General features: G+C 50.6%; 1 protein-coding gene across 5 annotated transcripts in view; it reads right to left on the reverse strand.

Moving 5' to 3' along the window:
- Nucleotides 1–24,996, reverse strand: part of SLC39A11 (solute carrier family 39 member 11) — a 346,364-nt gene that overhangs the window by 241,213 nt on the left and 80,155 nt on the right. For 3 of the 5 annotated variants that reach the window (XM_039229817.1, XM_039229818.1, XM_039229815.1), the window contains one exon: nucleotides 5,571–5,712. In XM_039229817.1, coding sequence (XP_039085748.1) covers nucleotides 5,571–5,712 — 142 coding nt within the window. The remainder of the gene's footprint in view (nucleotides 1–5,570; nucleotides 5,713–24,996) is intronic. The other 2 variants (XM_039229819.1, XM_039229816.1) reach the window with 1 other exon arrangement.

Here is a 24,996-nt window from a genome sequence, read left to right on the forward strand (position 1 = left end):
CAGCACAGAGCCCTACACCGGGTTTTGAACCCACGAACCGTGAGATCACGACCTGAGCCAAAGTCGGACGCTTAACCAACTAAGCCCCCCGGGCACTCCTCCAAGAGGGTATTTCTGTCTTACTTCCTTATTTTCTTCAGTGTCCAGGATGCTAGAGAGTTCCTGGTGAGTATTTTTATTGAACACTTTGCTCTTCCTCCTTCTGCAAAATGTTTTCCTATTTTCCCGTATTAAGACGTGGCAGGTTTTATTAGCCTCGGTACTATTGCCATATGCTGACAAGTCTGGTTCATTCCCAACCTTTTAATGAAGAAACCCATGTTGCAGGCCCTAGTCCAGAAAGGAGGTGGCCGTGCCAGGGCCTGCGTATTTTCCAGGCCCCTGACAACTCTCAATTAGGCCAGGAGAAGACTTTAAAATGTCCCCTAGCCAGCCAGTTACAGGGGAGGACGGGTGTCTAATTGCTAAAACCACATGCCAAGACATGAAACTGATGTGAAAAACTGTGAAGTCGTTCTTGCCTCTTTAGAGAGCTTACCAATAAAAAGTCAAAACTACTAAGAAACATCTCAGAGACTTCCTTAACCACGCTATTTTGGAGACCCGAGTACAAAGAAACACTCAGAATTTCTCCTAGGAGCTACGTCGGACTCTTCATAGATTTCCGTTTACTAACTATGCCTGTAATTATCAGTGACAGAGGGAGCATCTCCTTTGAGGAAGACTCAGAAAGTCAGAAGATACAGAACAAAGAACAAAGCGATGGTCACAGGCGCTTGGGAGCTGTTTAAGTAAGTCCTCTTTGCTTCCCTAGGATTAGGCTACTCCAAGGAATTTCATTGCCAAGGACATCCAGCAGTTGGGAGTTGGATACACCTGGATGGACTCACAGAGAGAATAGGCAGTTGTCTTCCAAAAGCGGATTTCTCCCTGCATGGGGTAAAGAGAGGAGAGCCCTTCCCTAGTCCCCCACAGCTATCTAAGAGTATAATCCTCCAAAGGTCAATCGGTGTGGAAATCCACCTAACAGCTCATCATCCAGGTGGAAACACTTACACAGGAAGAAAACACTGTCAATTACCGGACAGCTCCGTGTTCCACGGTGTTGTCCAACATTTTCCCAGAGCATCTAAGGGAGGATGTGTAACTGGGAAAACAGGGGAGAGTTCAAAATTAAAAGAGGACAGTGTGGGGGCGCCTGGGTGGCTTAGTCGGTTAAGCGTCCGACTTTCGCTTAGGTCATGATCTCGCGGTTCGTGGGTTCGAGCCCCGCGTCGGGCTCTGTGCTGACTGCCAGCTCAGAGCCTGGAGCCTGTTTCAGACTCTGTGACTCCCTCTCTCTCTGACCCTCCCCTGCTCATGCTGTCTCTCTCTCTCTCTCTCTCTCTCTCCTAGAAATAAATAAAACATAAAAAAAAAAAAAAGGACAGTGTGATACCCAGTGGATGAATGACGGTGTCCTGTGGAGGAAGAAGGACATCAGGGAACACCTGAACTCCATGCTGGCTGTGAACGGACAGTCTGGTAGATGCGAATCTGGGGGTCAGGCACTTGGGAGCCTTGGGTCAGAAGGAGCAAATTCTCTCTCCCAAGATCAGTTCTGTCTCCACAGGAGGGTACTACCTAACAGGTCGGTAGCATAACCGAGAAGGACTTCGACGTTTTAGATTAAAATATAAACTAAGACTGCTGATGGGCTGGTGACAGTAGCTCAGGCAAACCTATAACTCACTTAACATTCGGTCTGCATTGGTTTCACGTTGTAAAACATGCCTTCGAATCTGCCAGGCTGTCTACGTAGAACTCTTCCTGCCCGGTGATTTCTCCTATTATAAAAGAACAGAACATTGATTGAGGTGCCTGGGTGGCTCAGTCGGTCGAGCATCCGACTTCAGCTCAGGTCATAATCTCGCTCATGGGTTCAAGCCCTGCATCAGGCTCTGTGTGGACAGCTCGGAGCCTGGAGCCTGCTTTGGATTCTGTCTCCCTCTCTCTCTGCCCGTCTCCTACTCACGCTCTCTCTCTCTCTCTCAAAATAAATAAACCTTAAAAAAATTAAAAAAAAAAAAAAAAGAACAGGACATTAAAGGAAACCCTGTTTCTAACTGGAGTTTCTTACAGAGTATGCTTGCCTGACTCAAGTCCCCATTCACTTACCCCTCCAACAAGCTTTGCAAAGGTTTACGGAAAATAAGGTAAGTGCCGCGTCATAACTACGTAATTTCCCAAATTTAATCCACCTCTTTCTTTACTGGAAAATAATACCTATTCCTGTTCCCTTCACAGATAACACAGAATTACAGACAATTCCCCATCTGCCGTGCTAAGGGATCAGTGAAAAACAAAACAAAACAAAATGAAAACCTCACTCTTGAAGAGTTTCAATGTCCTCCCTCGGAACAAACGACAGATTGAAGTGGGTAGTTGACAATTAGTAAAAGAATGCACGGATTCATTTTTTACTATCCTTCTATAGCCCAGAAAGAGTACTAACAAAACAACAACAACAACAAAAACAACAACTGGGCAGCTGAACAGGTAAAGGTTGAGGCAGAAAAACCCAAGATCTAGATGAACATCAGGGTCATGGAGCCATCTGAAGGCGATGGAAGTTTTGGAGTTTTGCCTTCTAAAAACACCATTTATTTTGTATAAAATGTCAAGAGACACATGAACCTTTTGGTACCCATTCATAGACCTCAGATATACAGAACCTGTGACCTAACTTCTAGAATTTACTCAATAACATAACTGCCCACAGAAGTGTATGTATAGGAATGCTCTCTCCCATATTCATCATAAAAGCAGAAGACTGGAAACAACCTATAGGACTATCAAGAAGGGACTAATTAAGGAAGATCATAGACAATAACACCAATGGCATGAATCTAAGAGCCTCCCAGGAAACAAAGACTAAAATGTGCTGTTCAGTGAGAAACACAAGGTTCGAAACAATGGGCCAAGCATGACTGTATGAACGTACGACTTCTGAAAGGATCCACAAGAAAGAGTGTGTGTGTGTCGGAGATGGAAGCCTGGACCATAAAGGGTTTGAAGTTGGAAGAAAAATTACTTCTCCATTTTTAATCCATGTTATTACTTTTTTAATTAAAAGAAAGGTAGTTGGGGAGAGAGAGAGAAATAAATAGCTGAACTGAAAGAGAGAGATTGATGGTTTTAAAAGAACTTCTGGTCTAGCTAAGAAGTCCCAAAATATCCCCAGCCTTGTGAAGAGTTGCTATCATAAAACATTTGGCACCAGGACATAAATAGGAAAGTATCTCATAAGTGCCTTCCCGGCTCCATGGGGCTGACGCCACCACTCTGAGCAGCTAAGCCTTCTCTCCCACAGCGTGGCTTCTCTGGCTTTTCCTCTTGCTGAACCAATTACGGGACATTATAACAGCGGCACCAGTATTATTTTTTAAAGGCTGATGCTATTCACTAAACACCCATTAAGCCAGTCTCCATGCTGCACTTACAGCCGGCTTAAGGGCAAACTCAGATGGCACAAATAATGCATATTCGGGCTTGATCTGCATGAAGCCTGTCAGCAAATAGCCATTATCGGTTTTAAAGTTGTCAACTGCCTGAAACCCACAGGGGCCTCCAGAGGAGCAGGAGAGCGACCTTTCTGGAGATGGCTGGGATCCCTCAGTCTCGGCGCGTCATCTTCATGCCCCCCCGCAAGGGATCTTGGCTTTTGCACTTGACCAGTTAGCAATGGCGTCTGAAGGTAGCACAGGCGGTGCCTAGGTGTTCCTGAGCAGAAGACAGGACTGCCTCTTCCTCCCACAGCACCCGCCCCCCACTTCATCCTGGGTTGCCAAGAAGACCCCTCAGTCCCGGGAGGCTCTCCTGCACAGCCGATTCCCACGGGCCCTATGTTCCCATGGCCCCCCATGGACAAGCTCTGGCACCGGGGACTGCCACTGTTTTGACTGACAGACGCTGAACCTTCCCCCCATGGCCTTGAAGACAAAAAAAAAAAAAAAGAGAGAGAGAGAGAGATAGAATAAGATCTGGCCCACTTTTTCATCCTAGAGAAGGCTCAGAATGAGGACTTTCAGCAAGTCTTCAGAGGGCTACACAGGCGTGCTGGCACAGGACAGCTAGAAAGAGTGGACATGTGTTCCCACGGTTCGGCATGAAAAACGACAAGCTTTCCTGGACGACGGTGCCCATCCTGGTTTCCAGACGGTTCGTGACTCCCCGATAGAAGGGGAGCAGCGGACAACACCTAGGTCGCTCTGATCTGAGGACGAGTGGCACGTGTGGCGGGAGGCAGGGGGCAGACTTTTCAGGCTAAGCCCTCTGTTATGTAAGCTCATGTTACAGGAGTTTCCCCTTGCTGGTTGCATCCCCCCTAGGAAGTGGTAAGAGGCCGTGAGGATCAACCCGAGCGGGGAAGATATTCGAGCTCTCCACGAAGAAGTCACGCAGGGCACAGTCTGGACACAGATTGGGGAGAGCCAGCATCACCCTAACATTTACACCCCCTGAGGTCTAAGAGATCGTCTCAGCCTACACACGGCGAAAAGATCAAATTGAAATACCAGCACGGAAGCGCAAAGGGACTTTTCTCCTGAGTCACCAAGCCAGTCTGTTTCTCCCCAGTTCACTCAAGAGAGAACTCCGTCAGGGCGCCTGCGGGGCTCAGCCGGTTAAGCATCCGACTCCTGATTTCAGCTCAGGTCATGATCTCATGGTGCATGAGATCAAGCCCCACATCAGGCTCTGTGCTGACAGCGCGGAGGCTGCTTGGGATTCTTTCTCTCCCTCTTTCTTTCTCTGTTTCCGCCCTCTCCCAATAAATAAATAAATAAATAAAAAGTTGAGAGAGAGAGAGAACTCTGTGCAGGGGAGGAGGCGACTGTGGTCAGCATCTTTTGCACTTCTGTGGTGTACAGAAGAAGTAGGCAGGGCAGGGAAAGAAAGGCATCCACCTCTCTGCAGGCTAAGGGGCCCTTGAATTGGCCAAATGCCCAAGTGAGTGAGTGTGCAACGATGAGGCAAGGAGGGGCAGTCTTACCCCGAGACTGCAAAACAGTGTGCTCCTGCCCGTGCACCTCCCGCGCCTTGCCAGCGGACACAGGCCCCTTCGGCACCTCCCCTGCAGTGATTTATGAACTGTGATGTGATCCCTTTCGGGGAGCGCATTCTCTCCACCTTAAGAGTTTTCTGGCTCCAAACTGAATCAGTGAGAGAAACAGCCACAGTTTCCCAGATGAATCAAAAAAAAAAAGGAAAGTCACATGAGTGGAAAGGAGCATTTAGGGTCCGTCAGAGATGGGGAGATGGAGGGAAAACGCTGAATGCTGCGACCCAGATCAGCTCTGCCCCATCAGAGGGGTCCCTGTCCACTCAGCCAAGCTGGAAACGTGACAAAAAGGCACTGTGAGCTCCTGTGCAGGAAGCAGGTGGTTTGGAGAACGTCAAGAAAGAAAGGCATGGAGCCAGACGCCGGTTCAGCGCCAGGCGACAGTGGGGTAAGTAAAACGGATGGACAGAACGCCTGCCGCTTCCCACCTATCCTGACTAACTCAGCCCAGGGTCTGCAGGGAGCTTGCCTGAAAGAAGCCCAGCTCTACCTATCCGGATGGAAAGTTCACTCTCGGGGAAGAGCAGCCCGGGACCCTCAGCGTCAGACTTCTTCATCAACGCAGGGGCGAAGTTCAATGCCAGGGCCGTTGGGGCGTCTTCCGCGGCACCCTGAAACAAGAAGCAGTGATGTCACTGTAACACCCCCACGACCTTCACCCCCCCAGACTCCTCCAGCTGAGAGGTGCCCACATGGTTTGCCAGTCTCTACCAAAAGCACCAGACCCAGATGTCAGGCCAGGCTGGCTCATGAGGAAGACGACTCACTCTCCGGTTGTAGAACTTTGGGCGGACAAAACCTCGGGGTCAAGGATCGATGCTGACCCTAGAAATGGGAAGAACACGTACTGGGAAAGATGGGGCCCCGCCCCACACTTGATCAGTGCAGGGGCAAACGGCACAAGGGACTCACAAGGGACTCCGTTCCTGAACGGTCAGAAAAAAACAATATGGCAGGTCCCCTCGGACGGCAGCCTCGCTGCAGGAACAAGGTCAGGATTCTTAGGAACCGACCACTTTCACGTCTCTTGTGAGATCAAAAGGGGAGGAGATCCAAACAAAAGCACCTCAAAAGAAGGAAATGGTGACCGTCCCGGGGACCCAACCTATTTGGTGTTAAGACCAGACCGACCTTAAGATAGCCATGTCACCCGTGTGCTTTGTCTGTAACTAGTTAATGTGACTGTTTTACATCAACCAGGCAAAGTCTTGTGATACCCACGTTTATGTAACAAAAATTTGCTGACCTCCAACTTGGTGGGTGCTTGGCGAATAAGACAGAGTCACAGCTCTCCATGGAGCCTAAATTCCAGTAGCAACAGATAAATGAATCCATAAATGGGGCGAAACTTCTCTTCCAAAGGCATCTACAGAAACCCACTCGCCCTGCTGACAGCTTACAATGTGCAAGATCTCGAGGGGAATGAGGAAGATGGGCAGGTCCCCCCAAAATGGCCTTCATCCAAACACATTGATGCTAGTCACTAAGGAAAGGGGAGTAGAATCATCTTGATGGGGGAAAAAAACCCACAAAAACACAGATATTTTTTGAAACCCAGGCAAAAGTAGTTCCAAACCAAAGTTTCCATTTAATATATGTGTCTCCATTACAGGAGAGGAAAAGACTGATGATCCAATGAAATGCACCCATTTATAAGCAACGACTAAAATTCTTGCTTAAGCTTCTTTCATGAAGGAATCGCACCAAAGTTATGGCTGGCTGTCTCTCTCCCTCCCTCTCTCTCTCTCTCTCTCTCTCTCTCTCTCTCACACACACACACACACACACACACACACACAAATGCACCTCCTTGTTCTCCCATTGTCACTGTGGATCAGGAATCAGAAAGAGAATCTAATAATTCAGATAGTTTATTTCATTATTCCTTTATAATTAATGGTTGCAAATGAAAACATAAGCCCTCCGTCTCACGTCTTCCCATTTGTCTTTCTAATCATTTTATTTACAAGGCCCTCTATGACACACTTTAATAAGGGAGCCGATAACTCATTGAACCTTATTTTATTTTATTAGTGTTTATTTTTGAGAGAGTGAGAGAGAGCGCGTGAGTGGGAGAGGGTCAGAGAGAGAGGGAGACACAGAATCCGAAGCAGGCTCCAGGCTCTGAGCTGTCAGCACAAAGCCCGAGGCAGGACTCGAACTCAGGAACTGTGAGATCATGACATGAGCCGAAGTCGGACACTTAACCGACTGAGCCACCCAGGCGCCTCCAACCCTTTTTTTTAAAACTTGTTCTAAAAGGGAAAAATAAAAGATGCCTCATGGCTGTGTCTGAGCTTTCCTCACTAGAGTCCTCAGGTCCCTTTATGGAGTCCTGGGGACCACAGAATCTCACCGGCTCTGTCACTGGGAGAAGCACAAAGCAAGGCAGCCTGTCATAGCGTATCACAGTCAAGGTTGGCACTACAGATGGACAGAATCATGGAGACAGAAGGGACTTGGAGAGGGCCAGGCTCTCCCCCCGCAGAAGCCCCCGCTCAGCACCCCCGAGTGACAGCTGGTGTCTGTGCCTGTGTCATGGGCCATATCGTCACAGCTCCTTGTTTGTTTACGTGCTTTAATTAGTCTCAAGTCTACGTCTCACGCTGACATCGGAGGATTTGCTGCAGACATAAAAGACACGTTTCACTCCGGGATTGTGTCAGCTGATTTTCCTGCCTTTGTCTTCTTTCTCTTTATAATGTGATTGAGGCATAACTGGGGGAAGCAGATGAAAACAGAGCCACTTCATTACACGGAAATGCCACAGCGCTTGGATGCTCGCAGCTGGTTATTTGGCCCATTTAGCAAGGTGCAGCTTGGGCAGACCTGGGTGTAGCAGAGAATGCTGGTTTTCAGGGGGGTGACCTTGCCCCCCGGGGGACACTGGCAATGGCTCTTTGCTCTGTGTGTGGGGTGGGGTGCAGGCGTGGGACTGGCATCTAATGGACAGAAGCCAGCGGGGTGCCGCTAAACATCCTAACTGCGCAGGACAGCCCCCCAACAAAGAATGATCCAGCCAAGGACCCAGCCGAGGCTGAGGAGCACTGCTTTAGGACAACTTCCGATGGCCAGGGCCCCAAAGGTCCCTATGCTGTTGGAGATGCTGGAAACTCACAGGCCCTCTTTTTACTGTGAAGGTAAGAATTTTGGCACTTTTTCTAGAAAGGCGAGCAGCCTCCATGTGTCTGGTAAACTCTTATTAAGCACCAACTGTATACCAGAACAATGCCAGGTTCTGGCAAAACGAAGTCTCCAAGCCCCCGTGCTCCTGAATCTTGGTGTTCTCCCTCCCGAAGCAGACAATAAACTGATACCAAATCTAAAACAGAGGGCCGGGGCGGACAACACAAGGAGAAGCAGGACACCAGCCAGTCACCACGGCGCTCCCCGCGCACTAGAATCCTCGCGCGGTTCCGGTGGTGAGCCAGGCTCTGCTCCAGCCCCTGGCAGGTGTGCTGGCTGGTTGTGAACTCTTACGGATGGAGTGCTCCTCCAGATAAGATGCTGAGGGGGGGCCTCACTGAGACCCTGACCTCTGTGCAAACACTCGAAAGTAAGGGAAGGACCCACGTGGACTTCTGAAGACTGTCTTTCAGGGCAGGCACAGCAAGGCAGGTGTCTCCTTTCCCTGCCATCTGCTTTTATTATTTTAAGCCACCTCCAGCTTCACTTAGAAGCTGTCCTTCTAGGAGTGCCTGGGTGGCTCAGTCAGTTAAGTGTCTGACTTCGGCTCAGGTCATGATTTTTTTGTGGGTCCGAGCCCCATGTTGGGCTCTGTGCTGACAGCTCAGAGCCTGGAGCCTGCCTCGGATACTGTGTCTCCCTCTCTCTCTGCCTCTCCCCTGCTTATGGTCTGTCTCTCTGTCTTTCCAAATTAAATAGACATTTTAAAAAATAAAAAAAAGAAGTTGTCCTTCAAAAAGCAAAATAAGGACCAGCATAGCCCACCTGTCCCCAGCCCCCTTCTATGCGCCCCATCCCCCACCCAGCCCCCAAAGGCCTGGGGCCAGCTGTGCAGCAGAAAGCCACAGGAAGCATCCGGGGAGAAGCCATGGGCAACTTCCACACTCACGCCTGGAGCACTCTCCATGCACCCCTGAGCCCGGCACCGGCCGGCCTCCCAGGGCTCCCTCCAGACTCCCATCTGGGACCCTCAGTGACCCCTGCCCTCCACTCTCAACCACTGATGAGGAAAACAGAAACGGAAACACAGCCCTTGGAATTATCAGGAAAGGCCCCGGGTGGGGGATGGCGACCCTGCTCTGGTAGCTTTATCATATGCCCTTGAAGGCAAAGGGAAAGCCAGGAAGCATCCGTGGACCCCCGCGGGGCTGATGCCACCCCTCGCTCTTCAGGACCCCATCCGCTGCCCCTTCTGCTCCGGAAGTACTCACACTGCAGGTGGAGGGGGCACTGCCTTAAACGCACACGGCCTTGGCCTTGGCCTGCAGAATTCCTTCTCTGCATTCTCCTCTTGCTTTTGCTGATGACAGCACAGCCCTCTTTAATGGACATTATCACGTCCTTACAGTTCTGGGGCTTTCCTTTTCTTTCTTTCTTTCTTTCTTTTTTTTTTTTTTTAATCTTCTGCAAAGCTTTTCCAGTTGCACTTCCCACTCTGCTCCTGGAGGGCCCTGCGAGGACAGGAAGGGGAGAGCGCGATCTTCTCCAGGGCAGACATGCGACTAACGCAAGCTGCTCTTGACTCTCCACTGCAGCCCTGACAGCCCGCTCAGTAGCCCACCGACAGGGATGGGTCCCCCTGCTCTCCCTGATGGCTTCAGCTGGGCTCCTGGCTCTCTGGGCCGCTCAGGGCTGTCTTGTCACCTTGCAGCTCCCAAACGTCAAGGTGCCAGCCACATAGGCTCCTTCCCAAGCTACGAGTCTTGAGTGTCGGAGTCTCGATTTCCTTCTGTACCAGCCCCTCCCCCAATTCCTCCCCCTGCCCTCCTCCCCTCACCCCCACGACCCCCTCCAAGTCCAGCATGGTCCAGAAAGCAGGGGTGGGTGCTGCTGGGAGGCAATACCACCAAGGGTCATGGAACTTGAGATCCCTGTCTTCTTGCGACAGAATTATTATTGTGATTATTACTGTTTTATGAATGGCTCAGAGCAAGTGTCTGGTTCAGAACAAACATTTCCACTCACTCTGGAAAAGCCGTGCAGAAGGGGCAGAAGCTGGAGAATAATTAGCACTTTCCAGAAGCAAAAGAGAAGCATTGGAGAGAAAAGGAAAGGACGAAATAAAATTGAGGGAGGGAGAAGGAGAGAGGCCCCACAATAGGCCTCCCATGGAAACACAAAGGCTTCGGGGCGCCTGGAGCATCCCACTCCTGATTTCAGTGAGATCAAGCCCCGCGTTGGGCTCTGCACTGATCAGGGAACCTGCTTGGGATTCTTGCTCTCTCTCTCTGCCCCTCCCCCACTCACATTCTCTCAAATAAAAGAAAAGGAAAGCACACAGGCTTCAAGGAAATAATATACATATCTCCTCTAAGAAATACAATCCGGGGGCTGTCCATCAGGGTTTGCTGTCCCAGGCACAAGCCTGAAGTTTCTAGAGCCCCAGAGAAATCAGTCCCACAAGGAAAAGCCTAGGGTGTAGCCAAGAGCATGTAGTCACGTCCAGAGGAAGAAGTCTCTAACAGCAAACAGAAGCCCCCGGGGCAGAGCACAACCACAGACACATGCCTCGGGGAGCCAAGCATCTGCAGGCAGCCGGATGTGTTTGTTCCAAGTCCCAATAACCCACTTCGACGTGTTCACCTGTCCCTGGCTCTTCTCCCACTAGGATGTCATTGCTGCTAATAACTGTCAGGGGAGGGCAAAGCAGACCAACCTCTGATTCTCACGGGCGCCCCGCCTGCCATGTTCGTTCAGGCTGGGGGAGCTCCATGATGGCTCCGAGCTACCCCAGCCCCATGGAGTGCAGTCTCTTTAATTGAGGTTTGCCAGCGGGTCAGTGCTCTCTAATGAAGGGTGAAGGGAAAGGTCAGAGGATTCATCGGTGCCCCTCCCAGCCTTCCAGCCACCCAGCCACAGCTAAAGCGAGGCAGTGTCACACCCCCGTGGAGAAGGGGGGTGAGGACCTCAACGGGGGCCGCGCTCCCTCCCCCCGGGGGCTCGCAGCGAGCTGAAGCCGGGGAAGGAACCTGGAGCCCACGTGGGCGTTGCCTCCTCCCCCGCCCAGCCTCTGCTTCCCATCATCCTCACTTAACCCAGGCGCACAAGGTGATATTAAATAATTGATGCTGTTTTTATTACCGGGAAATTGCGATAATAATGACACTCGTAACACAATCTTAAATTATTCCACATAATGGAAAAAAAAATTAAATGTCGCTCCTGATCACTAGCTAGAATATGGATGACACTTACATAATAGATGACCTTCTCTCCCAGGGAGCCTGGCAGCAGCCTGCTACCTGGGGCCTGGCTGGCTTAGGATGACAAGTGGCTGGCCTCAAAGCAAACAGGGACACAGAGTGGTGGGGACGCTCCGTCTCTTTCAGGCAGGACACTGCCATCTTTCTTACCTCAGTTTCCCCATGTATCCAGGGAACACAGGTCATAACCTGGAGCCTTAAAGACCAGAGGACTTGGTCCCTTCTGGTTTACCTTCCCTGAACACACTAGTATTGCACCTCTAACTCAGCTTGCGTCCCCCTCCCTCCGGCTACGGCCCCGGATCAGTGGCCCGTGAGGCACGTGGGCAGGTGTCCAAGCGTCTAATTACTTGATACTTAATACTTATAAAATCTTGGCTGAAGAAGACTGGGCCCCCTCCTCCAGAAAGCCTTCCTAGATAGACCCAGCCTCGTGGGGATTAAATATGCCTTCCTCCCTGCACACGGTAACTTTCACTGTCCTCGGCTACCTCAAAACCATGGGATTCTCAAAGCAGGAGCTGTGCCTTCTAGCTCTCCGATCAGAGACAGAATAGTGTCGGTGTTCACTACCTCCACGAACTTCCAGGAAGGAATGAACAATACTACAAAATCTCCAAAATGAGAGGGGGAAGTGTTGCAGAGGACCCAGGTGGCCACAAGATGTTTCGGCCTCGGGAAAGAAGGAAAAGAGGGATTCGTGCAGAACGGGAAAGAAAAGACTTCAAAGCACTCAAGATGTTGTAGCTAATGTCAAGAAGCAGGGCTTCCCACCCACCCCCACATCTGCCCTCTCAATGGTTAGATGAGACCTCCGATATCAGCCCTGAGACCATGTAAGGATGGGCAGCCGGCTGGCCTGTGACTGGCCACCCAAAGGCTAAGCCATTCCCCTTCCCGGCAGGAACGCTCAGAGTGGGGCAGCCCAATTCTCTCCCCTTAGAGGTAAGACCTTTCCACTCTGAAGCCCATGACCCCTCCAAGGCTACGTCTTCCACCTTCCTCCCTATCTCCTCCGTGACCTCAGCCCAGAGCTTCACAATGGCAGAAGTTAATTCCAGACCTCTAGCTATATTTACGCTATGTTAAGGATGCTATTACTCAGACTACCTTTTTAGGGACAAAACCTTCTCCTATTTCTGATGCCAAATTACTATTCATAATCAAGCCTATTTAATCACATAAAACAGATTCTAAAGCACCACACAGTCCTGCAAAGATACAGTTCCCACAAGAGCCTGCGAAGAGAGCCCTCCCATAGCTGCCCCAGGTAAGCGGCTCAGTGGCCATCTTCCGAAGAGCTGGGTCGTTTGCTGGCACGGTTGGCCAAGAGATGGGGGGTTGGCGGAGTTTTCCAAACCAGGATGTGTCTTCTTACACCTCGAAATATAACTTTTCCTTAAAACACCAATACGAATCTAAAGGACTATAAGTACCTATGTATAATGAGGTATTTTCTTTCTAATGCTCAGTGATTATCTGCTACTCTTAACCTACTTCTAGACTTAGTCCTAGAATTCATAAAAATACACCCATTTTATCCACACAGGAGTGCTTTCTGGCTGTTCAACAGTTTGAGACTCCCCCCCGCCCCTCCAAGCTGGGCTTTCTCACTCAACCTTTTCTTACCTATGTTCTCCTTTTGAAGGATATCTGAGCCCTCCAGAAATCTGCTAAAAGACAAGATTACTCTTCCCAGAAAAAAAAAAAAATGCATGTGTAGCAGACACTCAGATAACAAAACACCCCAAAACTTAGCAGCTTAAAATAACAGTTACTGGGGTGCCTGGGTGACTCAGACAGTTAAGCCTCCGACTTTAGCTCAGGTCACAGTTTATGAGTTCGAGGCCTGCTTCGGGCTCTGTGCTGACAGCTCAGAGCTTGGAACCTGCTTTGGATTCTGTGTCTCCTTCTCTCTCTGCCCTCCTCTGTTTCCACTCTGTCTCTCTCTTTCAAAAATAAATAAACATTAAAAACAATTTTTTTAAAAAACAATTATTATTGGGGCGCCTTCGTGACTCAGTCAGTTAAGCGTCCAACTTCAGCTCAGGTCATGATCTCACAGTTTGTGGGTTCGAGCCCCGCGTCAGGCTCTGTGCTGACAGCTAGCTCAGAGCCTGAAGCCCGTCTTCGGATTCTGTGTCTCCCTCTCTCTCGGCCCATCCCCATTCACACTCTGTCTGTATCTCTCAAAAATAAACATTAAAAAAATTTTTAATATATAAAAACAGTTATTATTACTTGTAAGTCTACAGTCCACCAGGTGCTGCCACTGATCTGCCTAAGCTCCGTCACATCGCCTGGACTCATGGCTCGTCCAGGGCTGAATGGCCTGGGACAGCACATGCATCTGGCAGTCCACAGCCTGCTGGCCAGCAGCTGTCTGACTCTTGGCTGGGAAGCCGGATTCCTCTCCACGTGGCCTGTCATCCTCTGGCAGCCGACTCTGGGCTCACTCATACAGTGAATTCAGGATTTCGGGGGCAGCAAGATAAGGTAACATCCAACGTCAAGTGCTCTTCAAGTCTCTGCCTGGATCCCATCTGCTACCATCCCATTGACCACAGCAAGTCAGTGATCATTGAAGGTGTGGATAGATCCATGATACCTCTTATTGGGAGGACCCAGGGCCATGTTGCCGGAGTATGGATGTTCAACAGGGGAGGAACATGCGGACATTTTTGCCATCCACCAAGGACATATGCACAGATGTATAAAATGCTGCACCCAAGATCAGGGGGCTCTAGCCTATGTGCAACTGCCCTGGATGAAACCCATAAAGTCAGTCTTGTTCACACACAACAGTGCTTCTCCGATGGGGACCCAAGGACATGTTCTCGGAGGTCCACAAGCTTAATATAAAAAATGTTTAATTTTGTATTTTCATCCAAATGATAATCTACAGAAACAAATAATACCAACAATCTGAATCACCGGGGCGACCCCTTTATAACCACATCCTACTTACTGCTCAGCGTCAGCCCCTGTGTTTGCATTCATGTTGATGATGGACTTGGTACCAAGCAGTGCTGAGTGAGTCGTTGAGGGCTAACTGCCGAGCACAGATTCAACACACAGATTATACGCTGGAGCCATGCTCAGACCAAATGGCTTCATGGAGCCCTGTACAGATGGCAGAGGGTTCCCAGTAGTTCTAGAACAGCAGCCGGAAAGCTGACTCAGTCCAGTAGCTTCCATCGGCCAGACTTGCCAGAGCCAATGTCAGAGAAAGCAACTCTGTTTGCACAAAACCTCTTGTCTGTATCAGGCTCAGCTTCCAACATGCCCTCCCTTTTCTTAATGTTTCTTTTTTAATTTTTGAGAGAGAGAGAGAGAGCGAGCATGTGTGCATGTGAGCAGGAGAGGGGCAGAGAGAGAGGGAGATGGAGAATCTGAAGTGGGTTCTGCACTGACAGTAAAGAGTCCAAGCAGGGCTCAAACCCACGGACCACGGGATCATGATCTGAGCCAAAGTCGGACGCTTCACCAACTGAGCCACTCAGACACCACTAACATGCCCTCTTACATTAATCACAACAGGTAGCATCATTATCCCCATCATGGGCTGAACTTCACCACCCCTAAAATTCCTATGTGGAAATCCTAACCCCCAGGACCCCAGAATGGGACTCTATTTGAGGATAAGATCTTTAAAGAGGTAATTAAGTTAAAACAAAGTTGTTAGGACGGGCTCTGATCTCATCGGACTGGTGTTCTTTACAAGAGGAGGGAATCTGGATGCAGACACGCATGCGGAGAAGACGAAGTGAAGTCAGAGACCAGATGGCCACCTGCACGCTACTGAGACAGGCTGAAATAGATCCTCCCCAGGGGTCTCCAGAAGGACCCAACCTGGCCATCACCTTGGACTTCCAGCTTCCAGATGTGAGGCAATAGATTGCTATTGTTGAAGCTGCCCGGTCGGTGCTACTTAACCCGGTCTGGACTGCTGTGATGGCAGCCCACGCTGACTGACACACCCCCTGTTTTACATTTGAGGAAACCAAGTCCTAAAAGCTAATGACTTACCTAGCATCACACAGCCAGAGGCACAAGTGGGATTTGAGCCCTGAACTTCTGACTCCAAATCTCACTAGTCCTCCCACCACCAGGTCATTCACAATCTTGCGGTTCATGGGTTCAAGCCCCGCATCGGGCTCAGTGCTGACAGCTCGGAGCCTGGAGCCTGCTTTGGATTCTGTGTCTCCCTCTCTCTCTGCCCCTCCCCTGCTTACGTTCTATCTCTCTCTCTCTCTAAAAAATAAAATAAACATTAAAAAAATAAGGTGACCCCACTGATATCGACCCACGGGGGTGGGGCAAGTGTGAACACGTGCACACTAGGAGCCAAGCCTGTGCCACCACGTCCAGCGGGAGAGCTGTCTGAACATGGTGATCATGCAGGCCTGGCAGAATCCCAGACATGTGGAACCACGAGCCTATGTGCAGCAGCCCGTGAAAACTCACTTCACGGGTGTAAATGGATGAAAACTAACATGAAGATTCTATGGGGTAAGGGCCCAACGTGAAAATCGCGTCTCCAGGCAACAAGAGAAAATCCTAGAACTCTCACTGCTGGTGAAGATGGCCTAAAATGGAAAGCAAGACACTGAGGATGGTCATCAGAAGGGACATGGGTGCCCTCAGCGCCATGCCAGGGGCCACTGAACCATCGGACAACCATCCAGAGACTCGGACAGACAAGCACCAAGTCCAAAAGACCAGGAGGGAAGCAGCAGGGCTGAGGCTTCGACACAGCTTTCAGCGTCTGTCCCCTGAGCCACTTGGGCAAAGCGTGATTTCCCCACAGCTCACCAGGGAGCCGCCGGGAAGGACAGGGGATGCGGGGAGAGGGTGGTGGTGGGGCCCCTGGGTGCGGGAAAGCACCTCACCGGCTCGGCAGCACCTGGCCCCTGGGGGGCCTTGATCACCAGGGTCTGAAGCCTAAAACCGTTTCTGAAAACAGTCTGTCTGCCTCCTGATGGTTGTGTCTCCAGGGCTGAGACGCACGGCTTCCCAAATGGAACTGGGACCAGGGTACACACACGGCCCAGGGGAAGCCAGCTGAAGAGGCTGGAAAGGGGGGAGGGGAAGGAGGGCTCTTCGGGTGAGGATGGAAATCCCTGTGCATTTTTGTGCAAAGGAAATAGCGTGCAAATGGCATGCAAACCACTTCAAAAGAGAAGCTCTGGCTTTGAAGAATAGACTTGATTTTTTTTTAACAGCCTTTATCCAAGGCATTGCTCTGCTTGCAGCAGAATTAATTATTCAGTGTACCTGGGCTTGATGCAACCTTGGCAGCTGAAAAGGCTCTGAAGCAGCCAGCTTGTAGGGAATGATTTTCCACTTCCTGCCGTGGGGACGTGGAGACACACATCTTCCCCCTTCTCTGCCTTTTGCAAGCCTGGATTCCCCAGCAGACAACCCAGGGCTGAGACACACGGCCTGTGTGTGTGAGGTTGCCACGGCTGTATGGACCACCGCACACTCAGGGGCAAAAAGCCACTGTCATTTCCTATCTCAGCGTCCACGAATCTAGGAATATGTTAGTGTGGGTCCTCTGCTCAGGGTCCCTCTCACCAGGCTGAAATCAAAACCAGGATCTCAACTCAGGCTCGGGGCCCTCTTCCAATTGCGCTGGTTGTTGGCAGAATTCAGTTTCTGAATTCAGAATTCAGCTTCTGAGGTCCCCCTTTTACTTGCTGGCTGTCATCTGGGGGTCGCTCTCAAAGACTAGATGCCATCCTCAGGTCCTTGCCACATGCACCCCACCTCAGGCTATTCACAGCACAGCTGTACTCCCTCAAATCCCTCTGACCTCAGAAAGGGCCTAGTCCCGCTTTTTTTTTTTTTTTTTAATTTTTTAATGTTTTTATTTTGAGAGACAGAGACAGAGAGTGAGCATGGCAGAGGGCAGAGAGAGAGGGAGACACAGAATCCGAAGCAGGGTCCAGGCTCCGAGCTGTCAGCACAGAGCCCAATGCGGGGCTCAAACACACGGACTGTGAGATCATGACCTGAGCCGAAGTCGGATGCTTAACAGACTGAGCCACTCAGGCGCCCCAGGCCTACTCCCACTTTTAAGGGCTCACTTGATGAGGCCAGGCCCACCCAGTGTGACCTCCCTTTGGATGAACTCACAATCAACTGATGGATAACCAGAGCAGGAACCTAATGGGTTGAAATCCCAAGGAGGGGAGGGGATTCTACGGGGTGCCCACAGCCCCTACGGGCCACCTCAGAGGCCCACCTACCATGCATGCCTATAGTACAAAACTCTTTCCTCTGACATCTCTATCACCCTGACATTTCTAGAGTCTAAATTTCCCCTTCGACGCCTAAATCGGGAGCCCTATGTCATGAGCAAGATCTAGTGTCCAATTCTTCTACTAATTCTTTGTTACGCAACTTTCCGTCAAGAAAGCCCCAGCCTCACAGAACAGCGTCTTCTCTGGACTCAGTAAACCAAGGCAAGGTGTGGTGCTCCAGAGGTTCTGTGAGGCGGAGGCAGAGGCTCGGCCATGAAGGGGAAGGAATTTGTAGTGCCCCCCCGCCCAGCCCCTGGACCAACAGATGCCTGGGCACAGGAAGTAGAGTGCCCAGCGGCGCACTTTTAGGGGTCCCTGAAAATGTTCTAATTTTTTTTAAATCAGAAGATAATGAATGCGTAAAGTCTGCATTATATTCATCTTTGTACCAATGTAGCTGCAAAATATAACTTTTAGTCTTTTTCTTGGTGGAGGAAGGGGCCCACGAAGGTCCAAAGGCAAGCCGGGCAGTGGTGCCCTTTAGGGTGCACACTGGCTTTCCTAGCATAGCTCTGCAATGATTCCAGAGGGCGACGGAGCTCGTCTGGGGAAGGGGAGCCAGTAAGCCTGGGGGTCGGCCTTACAATGCTGACGTTTAGACGGAGTGAATTAAGAGTGCCGAGTGACAAACCAGGACAGTCCTGGGCCACTGCAAGGCAGTGTTGATATGCTAATTCATTTGAGGGGAACAAATCAGACTCGAGTTATAAACACAGGGCTAATAAGGCCATGTTTGGTCCTGGGATGAGCCACTTGGTTTTGTTTTGAGTCCACGGTTATGCCGGACTCCTAATTCCCATCAACGACCTCACAGCTGGGAGCCGGTGGCCTCCAGGGGGAGGTAAGGATATAAGGAATCCATTCAAACGCTCCTCCAACACCAGCAAGTGGGCGGAAAACTCTTCATTATTAACAACGTCCATAAGGCCATTATCCTATTGAAAAGAAAAAGAGGAAGAAGAAATTGTGTGTGTGCTCGATATTTGGAGTTAAGTATCAGCGCGAGACCCTTCAGTGTTGGGAGGAAGGGAGTACAGAAATGCCAGCAAGAGTTGGGGCAAGTTGATATCAAGATATAAGGGAGGAAACCGGGACAGACGACCACAGAAAGCCGCAGAGAGTGGCAGGGTCATGGCCACCCCCAGAGCTGTGAAGCCTGAGCAGAAAGAAAGCGCTGCTGATAACAACACACATCACTCTTCCTTGTAAAACAAGGGGCTTAGAAGTGGATAATGCCCAAGGCCTGTCCTACAGCCAAACTCCCATAAACCTACAAACATCTGATTCCAGACAAAGACATCTGCTCTCACTCCACGAAAAGGAGAATCTCTCCCCTCACATCTCCCCATTACTTTCCAAGCCATTATATATATAATGGTGCTATATGTATGTATGTATGTATATGCATATGTATATATATATATATGGTGCCTCTTGAAGAAGGAGCCCTTGGCTACAAGGTGGGACTTCATCCCAGCTGGATGGGGGGGGACAAGCCCAGCAGAGGGCAACGATGGAGTGACTTTAGATCCGAAAGGGCATCAAAGGGGACAGCGGCTGCCATTTCTGGTGGCGTAAGGGATGAGACTTTCTGTCTGTTCTCAGGCGGAGCTGCCTCATGGGAACACCACACCCACAGGGCTGGCAAAGGGGGAAAGCGCCCAGCTCTTCTGAGGATGGGTTCCCTGGGCTTCCGGGCTAAGAAAAATGAAACACACACACGAGCTGGCCCAGCGAGCTTTCAGCCAGGGGGTCTTTCTCCCAGAGGATTATCTGTAGGCAACAACTCCCTCCTACCACACCGGGAACCGGACCAAATACCCGCAGGTGAAAGATATGCATGTTTTGAAGGGAACCGTATTTCCAGGAGGTCACAGACCTGCTATCATGGGATGCCATGCCTTTTTGCTATAGAGAAAGCACCCTGCTGAGACGAATAAGCATAGGTGAGAAAACGGTGTGTGTGTGTGTGTGTGTGTGCGCGCGCATGTGCACAAGCGCGTGTCCCTGTTATGAGGAAGACCCAGATGACAAATATATCATGGCAGAAGTCGGAGATTGGCCTCCATAGCAGAGCATCCTCCCAGAAAGGAGACCAAAGGGTCGATGTGTCCACAGGTACCTGGGAGAGGTGGAGTAATTTAAGAGAGAAAAATCACAAGGCGTCTCTTCCCAAACTAGAAAAACAATCCATCGTGGAGAGCTCTGACAGCCACGGGAAAAGAACTTTTTGCAAACACACACACACATACACACACACACACAAACTCATCAGAGGCAAAAGGAGCCAATTGCGTTTCTCCATCAGGTATCTGCAGGCTGAACATGTGAGGCATTCCCACCACACACTTCAGAGTGGATGCAGGAGGCCAGCAAATCAGCCTCGGATGAATCGAGTGCAGGCTGGAGAAATGGACGCTGCCAGGGTGTATGGGATCAAGGCGAGGGGTTAATATGCAGGTTAACTGCATCCTGGCCCCTAGACTAAAGAGAGTGCTTTCCTCTGCCTGCTCGGCTCTTCTCCACCCTCCATTGTCGCTGTTTCTCCACCAGAGCATCGAACATGATTCAGACCCCTCTCCCCACCCTCTGCCTCCTCCCACCCCGGCCTCCTCCCTCATCTGACCGGGAACAGCATCTCACATGCCTGCACTCTCACCCTGAGACAAGATTAATGTGTTCCCCTGGGGACCCAGAGAGCAAAGTTGAGATTTGCTGGTAGGAGTTGGAGCAAATGCTTATCTGGAATTATTAGCTGTTGACCGCAAAATCCCATGAGCCAAGGGGGCAAGCTGGAAGGAAACGTGCCCATTATTGAATCAAGAGGGGTATCCCCGTGAAGGTAAAACATGGCTGGCGCAAGGCTCAGGGCAGGAAACCATCTGGACAGACTCACTGCACACCGGTTACCTGACGTTCTCTTTTTTCCCTCCCATTTCTAAGACCTGGGCACGTGTGTGGAGGGAAGGAAGTGCGCGTCTGAAGGGCTACCGGCAGTGCTTAAGGTCACATGGAGTGAATCCACTGACTGGAAGTCCGATCCCCCAGCCACATGCCTGCCTCCAGCCCCACCTGCCTCTGACCTTGGGCACAGGTGGGTGGGACATGTGACGTCCACAGAGGCCCCGCCTACCATGCAAGCCTGTGCTGTCGGTGCCTGGGGCCTCCCTACAGTTCTGCGAGTAGGATGTAACCAGTTTCCCCCACAGATTTTTCTACCCTGGGTCTCCTAAAGGGTTAACTCAATGAAAAAAAAAAAACCTTTTATTTATTATTTTTGGAGGGGCTGGCTCCCGAAGCCAGGGTTGTCTGGCCCCTAGCAGCCCCGTGCAGGAGCAGGGGATCAAATCCAGAGACCTCGACTCCCCTCTCCTGAAATGCACAGCCCATGGGTGAGCACAGGAAGCCGGTGCCACCAGAGGAGAGGCCAGAGAGTCCTCCTGGTGGCTCTTCTTATGCCTGGGACACAGTCCCCCGGTTTATGGAACCACTCTGTCGGCAGGGAGCGGGACCACAGGAAAGTATCCGGGTTAGATGGGTTAAGGGAGCCCCACGCCAGGGCGGAGCCTCGGGGAAGGATGGGAAAACCAGCTGGTTCCAGGGAGAACATAACCAAATGGTTTCGGGGCCACCGGATTCCAGCCTCACGGGGCAGGGGCTTCTCAGGGAGGGCTCTAACTTCTTAGATGGTCCGATGTGGGAGAGGGAGACAGGGGGTGAGACTAACAGAAGATAGGAGCCATGGCAGCTGTCCACTTAAACCGCTGGGACAAAACGCCGGGCATCTCCAGAGCTCCAGCCAGGGGACCATGAGCGTAGGAGCCTGCGCTACAGGCCATCTGTGTTCTCGTGGGCTCTCTCCCTCTTTTCCATTCTCCCTCCCATTCTTCCACTGCTCCTCCGTGTGTGTGTCCCTCTCCCTGTCTCTCCTTCGCTCTCTCTCTCTCTCTCTCACACACGCACACACACAAACACACATTATATTTTCTGTGGGCATTTTCAAGACACGTGCAAATATCCAGAAAGAACTATCCAAAAGGAGACACACCAAACTCATCTCCCGGGGTTTCTAGGGAAATGAGGCTCCTGAGAATAGGTGGTGATCACAGACAACAGGTGTTGGTCTAATCTTTAATATTTTATAAAGACCGAGAAGCCCATGGGAGATACGTGGAGGCCACAGTGAGGTGAGTTCATCCCAGAATATCATGGGTTCTGGCATATTCTCCCCAAGCCTGGCGTTCCAGCTGCTGGGGCTCCTCCTCCTGAAATGGACGGATCCTGCCAGAGCCTGGGGCTTGACCCCCGGGGAGGGAAAGGCCCAGGGCGGCCGGCATTGCCAGCTACCTGCACGCGAGCCAGGGCCTCCCAGGGGCCACAGAGCACTTATCTTTTGCTCAAATAAATTTTAAAAGTCCCAACCCATTGAGGCGCCAAACATTTTTTAATATTTATTTTTGAGAGAGAGAGAGACAGTAGAAGCAGGGTAGGGTCAGAGAGAGAGAGAGAAAATCTTTTAATGTTTATTTTTGAGAGAGAGAGAGTGCAAATGGGATAGAGGCAGAGAGAGAGAGAGAGAAAATTTTAATGTTTATTTTTGAGAGAGAGAGATTGTGAGTGGGGTAGAGGTAGAGAGAGAGAGAAATTTTTTTAATGTTTTTTTATTTTTGAGAGAGAGACAGAGTGTGAGCGGGGTAGAGGCAGAGAGAGAGAGACACACACACACACATACACAGAATCCAAAGCAGGCTCCAGGCTCTGAACTGTCAGCACAGAGCTGGACACGGGGCTCAAATTCACGAACTGTGAGATCGTGACCTGAGCCGAAGTCAGATGCTTAACCGACTGAGCCGCCCAGGCGTACCCCCCCCCCCCGCCCAAAAATTTTCTTAAGTCCCCAACCGTTTGACCTTTACACTCGCAACAGTTAAAAGGCCAGCTTTAAAAAATAAATAAATAAATAAGAAGAATCACTAAATAAATCAGAGGCCTTTGTGGGGTTAGAGAAAAAATGCCAACAGACGACATCCTCTCTTTCCCACACTCTGCTGCCTAGCTTGCAACTTTCTGCTACCCGTGGCTGCAACGTTCTTCCCTTTGCATTTCCAGCACCACTTTTTTGGGCTGGGAAGCAGGAGTTTATCACAGGCGGCAAGTCCTGCATCACAACCTGTGCGTTCTGGACCCAGCTCCACCGCACTAATACAGGATTTCTCTTTTGTGCCCCAAACAAAGAGAATCCTGTGCAAACACAGCTGAATTGCCAGAGAGGCAGGGAAGAGGAGCCGCTAACCAGAGAAAATATACAACAGCCCCATCAACTTAATATCCACATGAAGAATCAAGCCTTGACATCTTGCTGGGGACAAAACTCACGGAAGAGAGTTCAGTCCACTGTAATACACCAGGATTTGCCCCACAAGGCTCTCATTTTATGCCTATTAAAAAGGTGATCAGAGGATTAGCTGAGAGGATGGCAATCCAGAGGGGCTTGAATCAAAGGACGGTGAGTCCTGAGGTCATGTTGGGCTCCTAAGCTCACCCGGGGGTAAGAGGAAGGCTCTCCAGGGAAGCAAAGCAGAAGGGCACCCAGGTGACTCAGACGGTTAAGCGTCCGGCTTTGGCTCAGGTCATGATCTCGCAGTTCGTGAGTTTGAGCCCTGAGAGCACAGAGCCTGCTTCCGATCTTCATCTCCCTCTCCTCTGCTCCCACCCACACTCTCTCAAAAATAGATAAACAGGGGCTCCTGGGTGGCTCAGTCAGCTAAGCATCTGACTTCGGCTCAGGACATGATCTCATGGTCTGTGGGTTTGAGCCCCGTGTCGGGTTCTGTGCTCACAGCTCAGAGTCTGGAGTCTGTTTCGGATTCTTCGTCTCCCTCTCTCTCTGCCCCTCCCCTGCTTGTGCTGTCTCTCTCTGACTCTCAAAAATAAATTTAAAAAATAAATAAATAAACAAACAAACATTTTTTTAAAAGCACAGTGGACAGTCATTTCTCCTGAAAGGACTCCCTCAAGCTCTCTTCACAGGGCCCAGCACACCCACCACTGTTTGCTCACCCACTCCACCTCTGCAGGCTCAGGACTCACTGTCCCTGCCCACCTCTCCAGTGCTCAGGGCACAGGCTGACAGCCGGCAGTGCCTCCCCTCTGCTGCCAGACGCGATCACCAAGAGGCTGAGTATCCTGCCTCAGAATCACCCAGACCTTTCGTTTCTCGAATTTCATGTTTTTCGGTCAGTCTCTGCTTACCAAAGCATCAGGGCAGGAGGCGTTGGTTAAGCGTCCGACTCTTGATTTCAGCTCAGGCCATGATCTCACGGTTTGTGGGATCGAGCCCTGCGTCAGGTTCTGTGTTGCAGAGCCTGCTTGGGAAGCCTGTTTCAGATTCTCTTTCTTGGCCCTCCCTCCCAACTGTCTGTCTCCCTCCCTCCCTCTCTCAAAATAAATGAAAAAACATTAAAAAATTTTAAATAAAAATAAATAAAATAAAATGAGACTTTCGGAAGCCAGTGCCTCTTATAGAGATAGAAACAATCAAGGTGTGTATTCACCATCCCTCACCCAACACTCACGCACACACACACAAGCACACATGCACATTTCCTCTCCCTGTCTCTGAAAATCAGTCTCTCTCTCGGGCCACCAGAGAGAAGTTCTGGGGGTTGACTGTTCAGCTCTATCTCCCACGAGAAATGGCATAACGTCCCCGATTTGAATCAAAATCTCACCCTTTATTCCCAAACCCCTCCTGACTGCGAATATATTTTCCATCCAGATGGAGAACAGGCATTAAACTCACAAGAGCGAGGCTTCCATCGGCCCTTGTGATCAGCAGCTCTTCTAGGAGGTCTGACTCCGACTCGAGCAGAGTGAAGTGAAGGCATGGGACCCGGTTCTGAGCTGCGCCCGTTCAGCCTAGGCCGGGGCAGAGCGCGAGAACCGCGCCCGTGGGCCAGACTCCCCCTTCCCCAGAAGGCGGACCCCCTCCAGGCGGGCTACTGGTCAGGAGCCCAGGGCTCCCTGAATGGCCTCCCCCAACCCAGTATAACTGGGCACACGTGACCTAACTGGCGTGTAGTTTGTTTAATTAGAGAAGCTGCGCAGACCTCCAGTGTAGCCATCTGGGGAGTCGAGATCATATCTACAAAGCACCTATGTTTTACAAAAAAGGGGCTGAAATCCTGACTTTGGGCCA

This window comes from Hyaena hyaena, unplaced genomic scaffold (assembly GCF_003009895.1).
Source record: "Hyaena hyaena isolate Hyena2069 unplaced genomic scaffold, ASM300989v1 scaffold_39, whole genome shotgun sequence".
Lineage (NCBI taxonomy): Eukaryota > Metazoa > Chordata > Mammalia > Carnivora > Hyaenidae > Hyaena > Hyaena hyaena.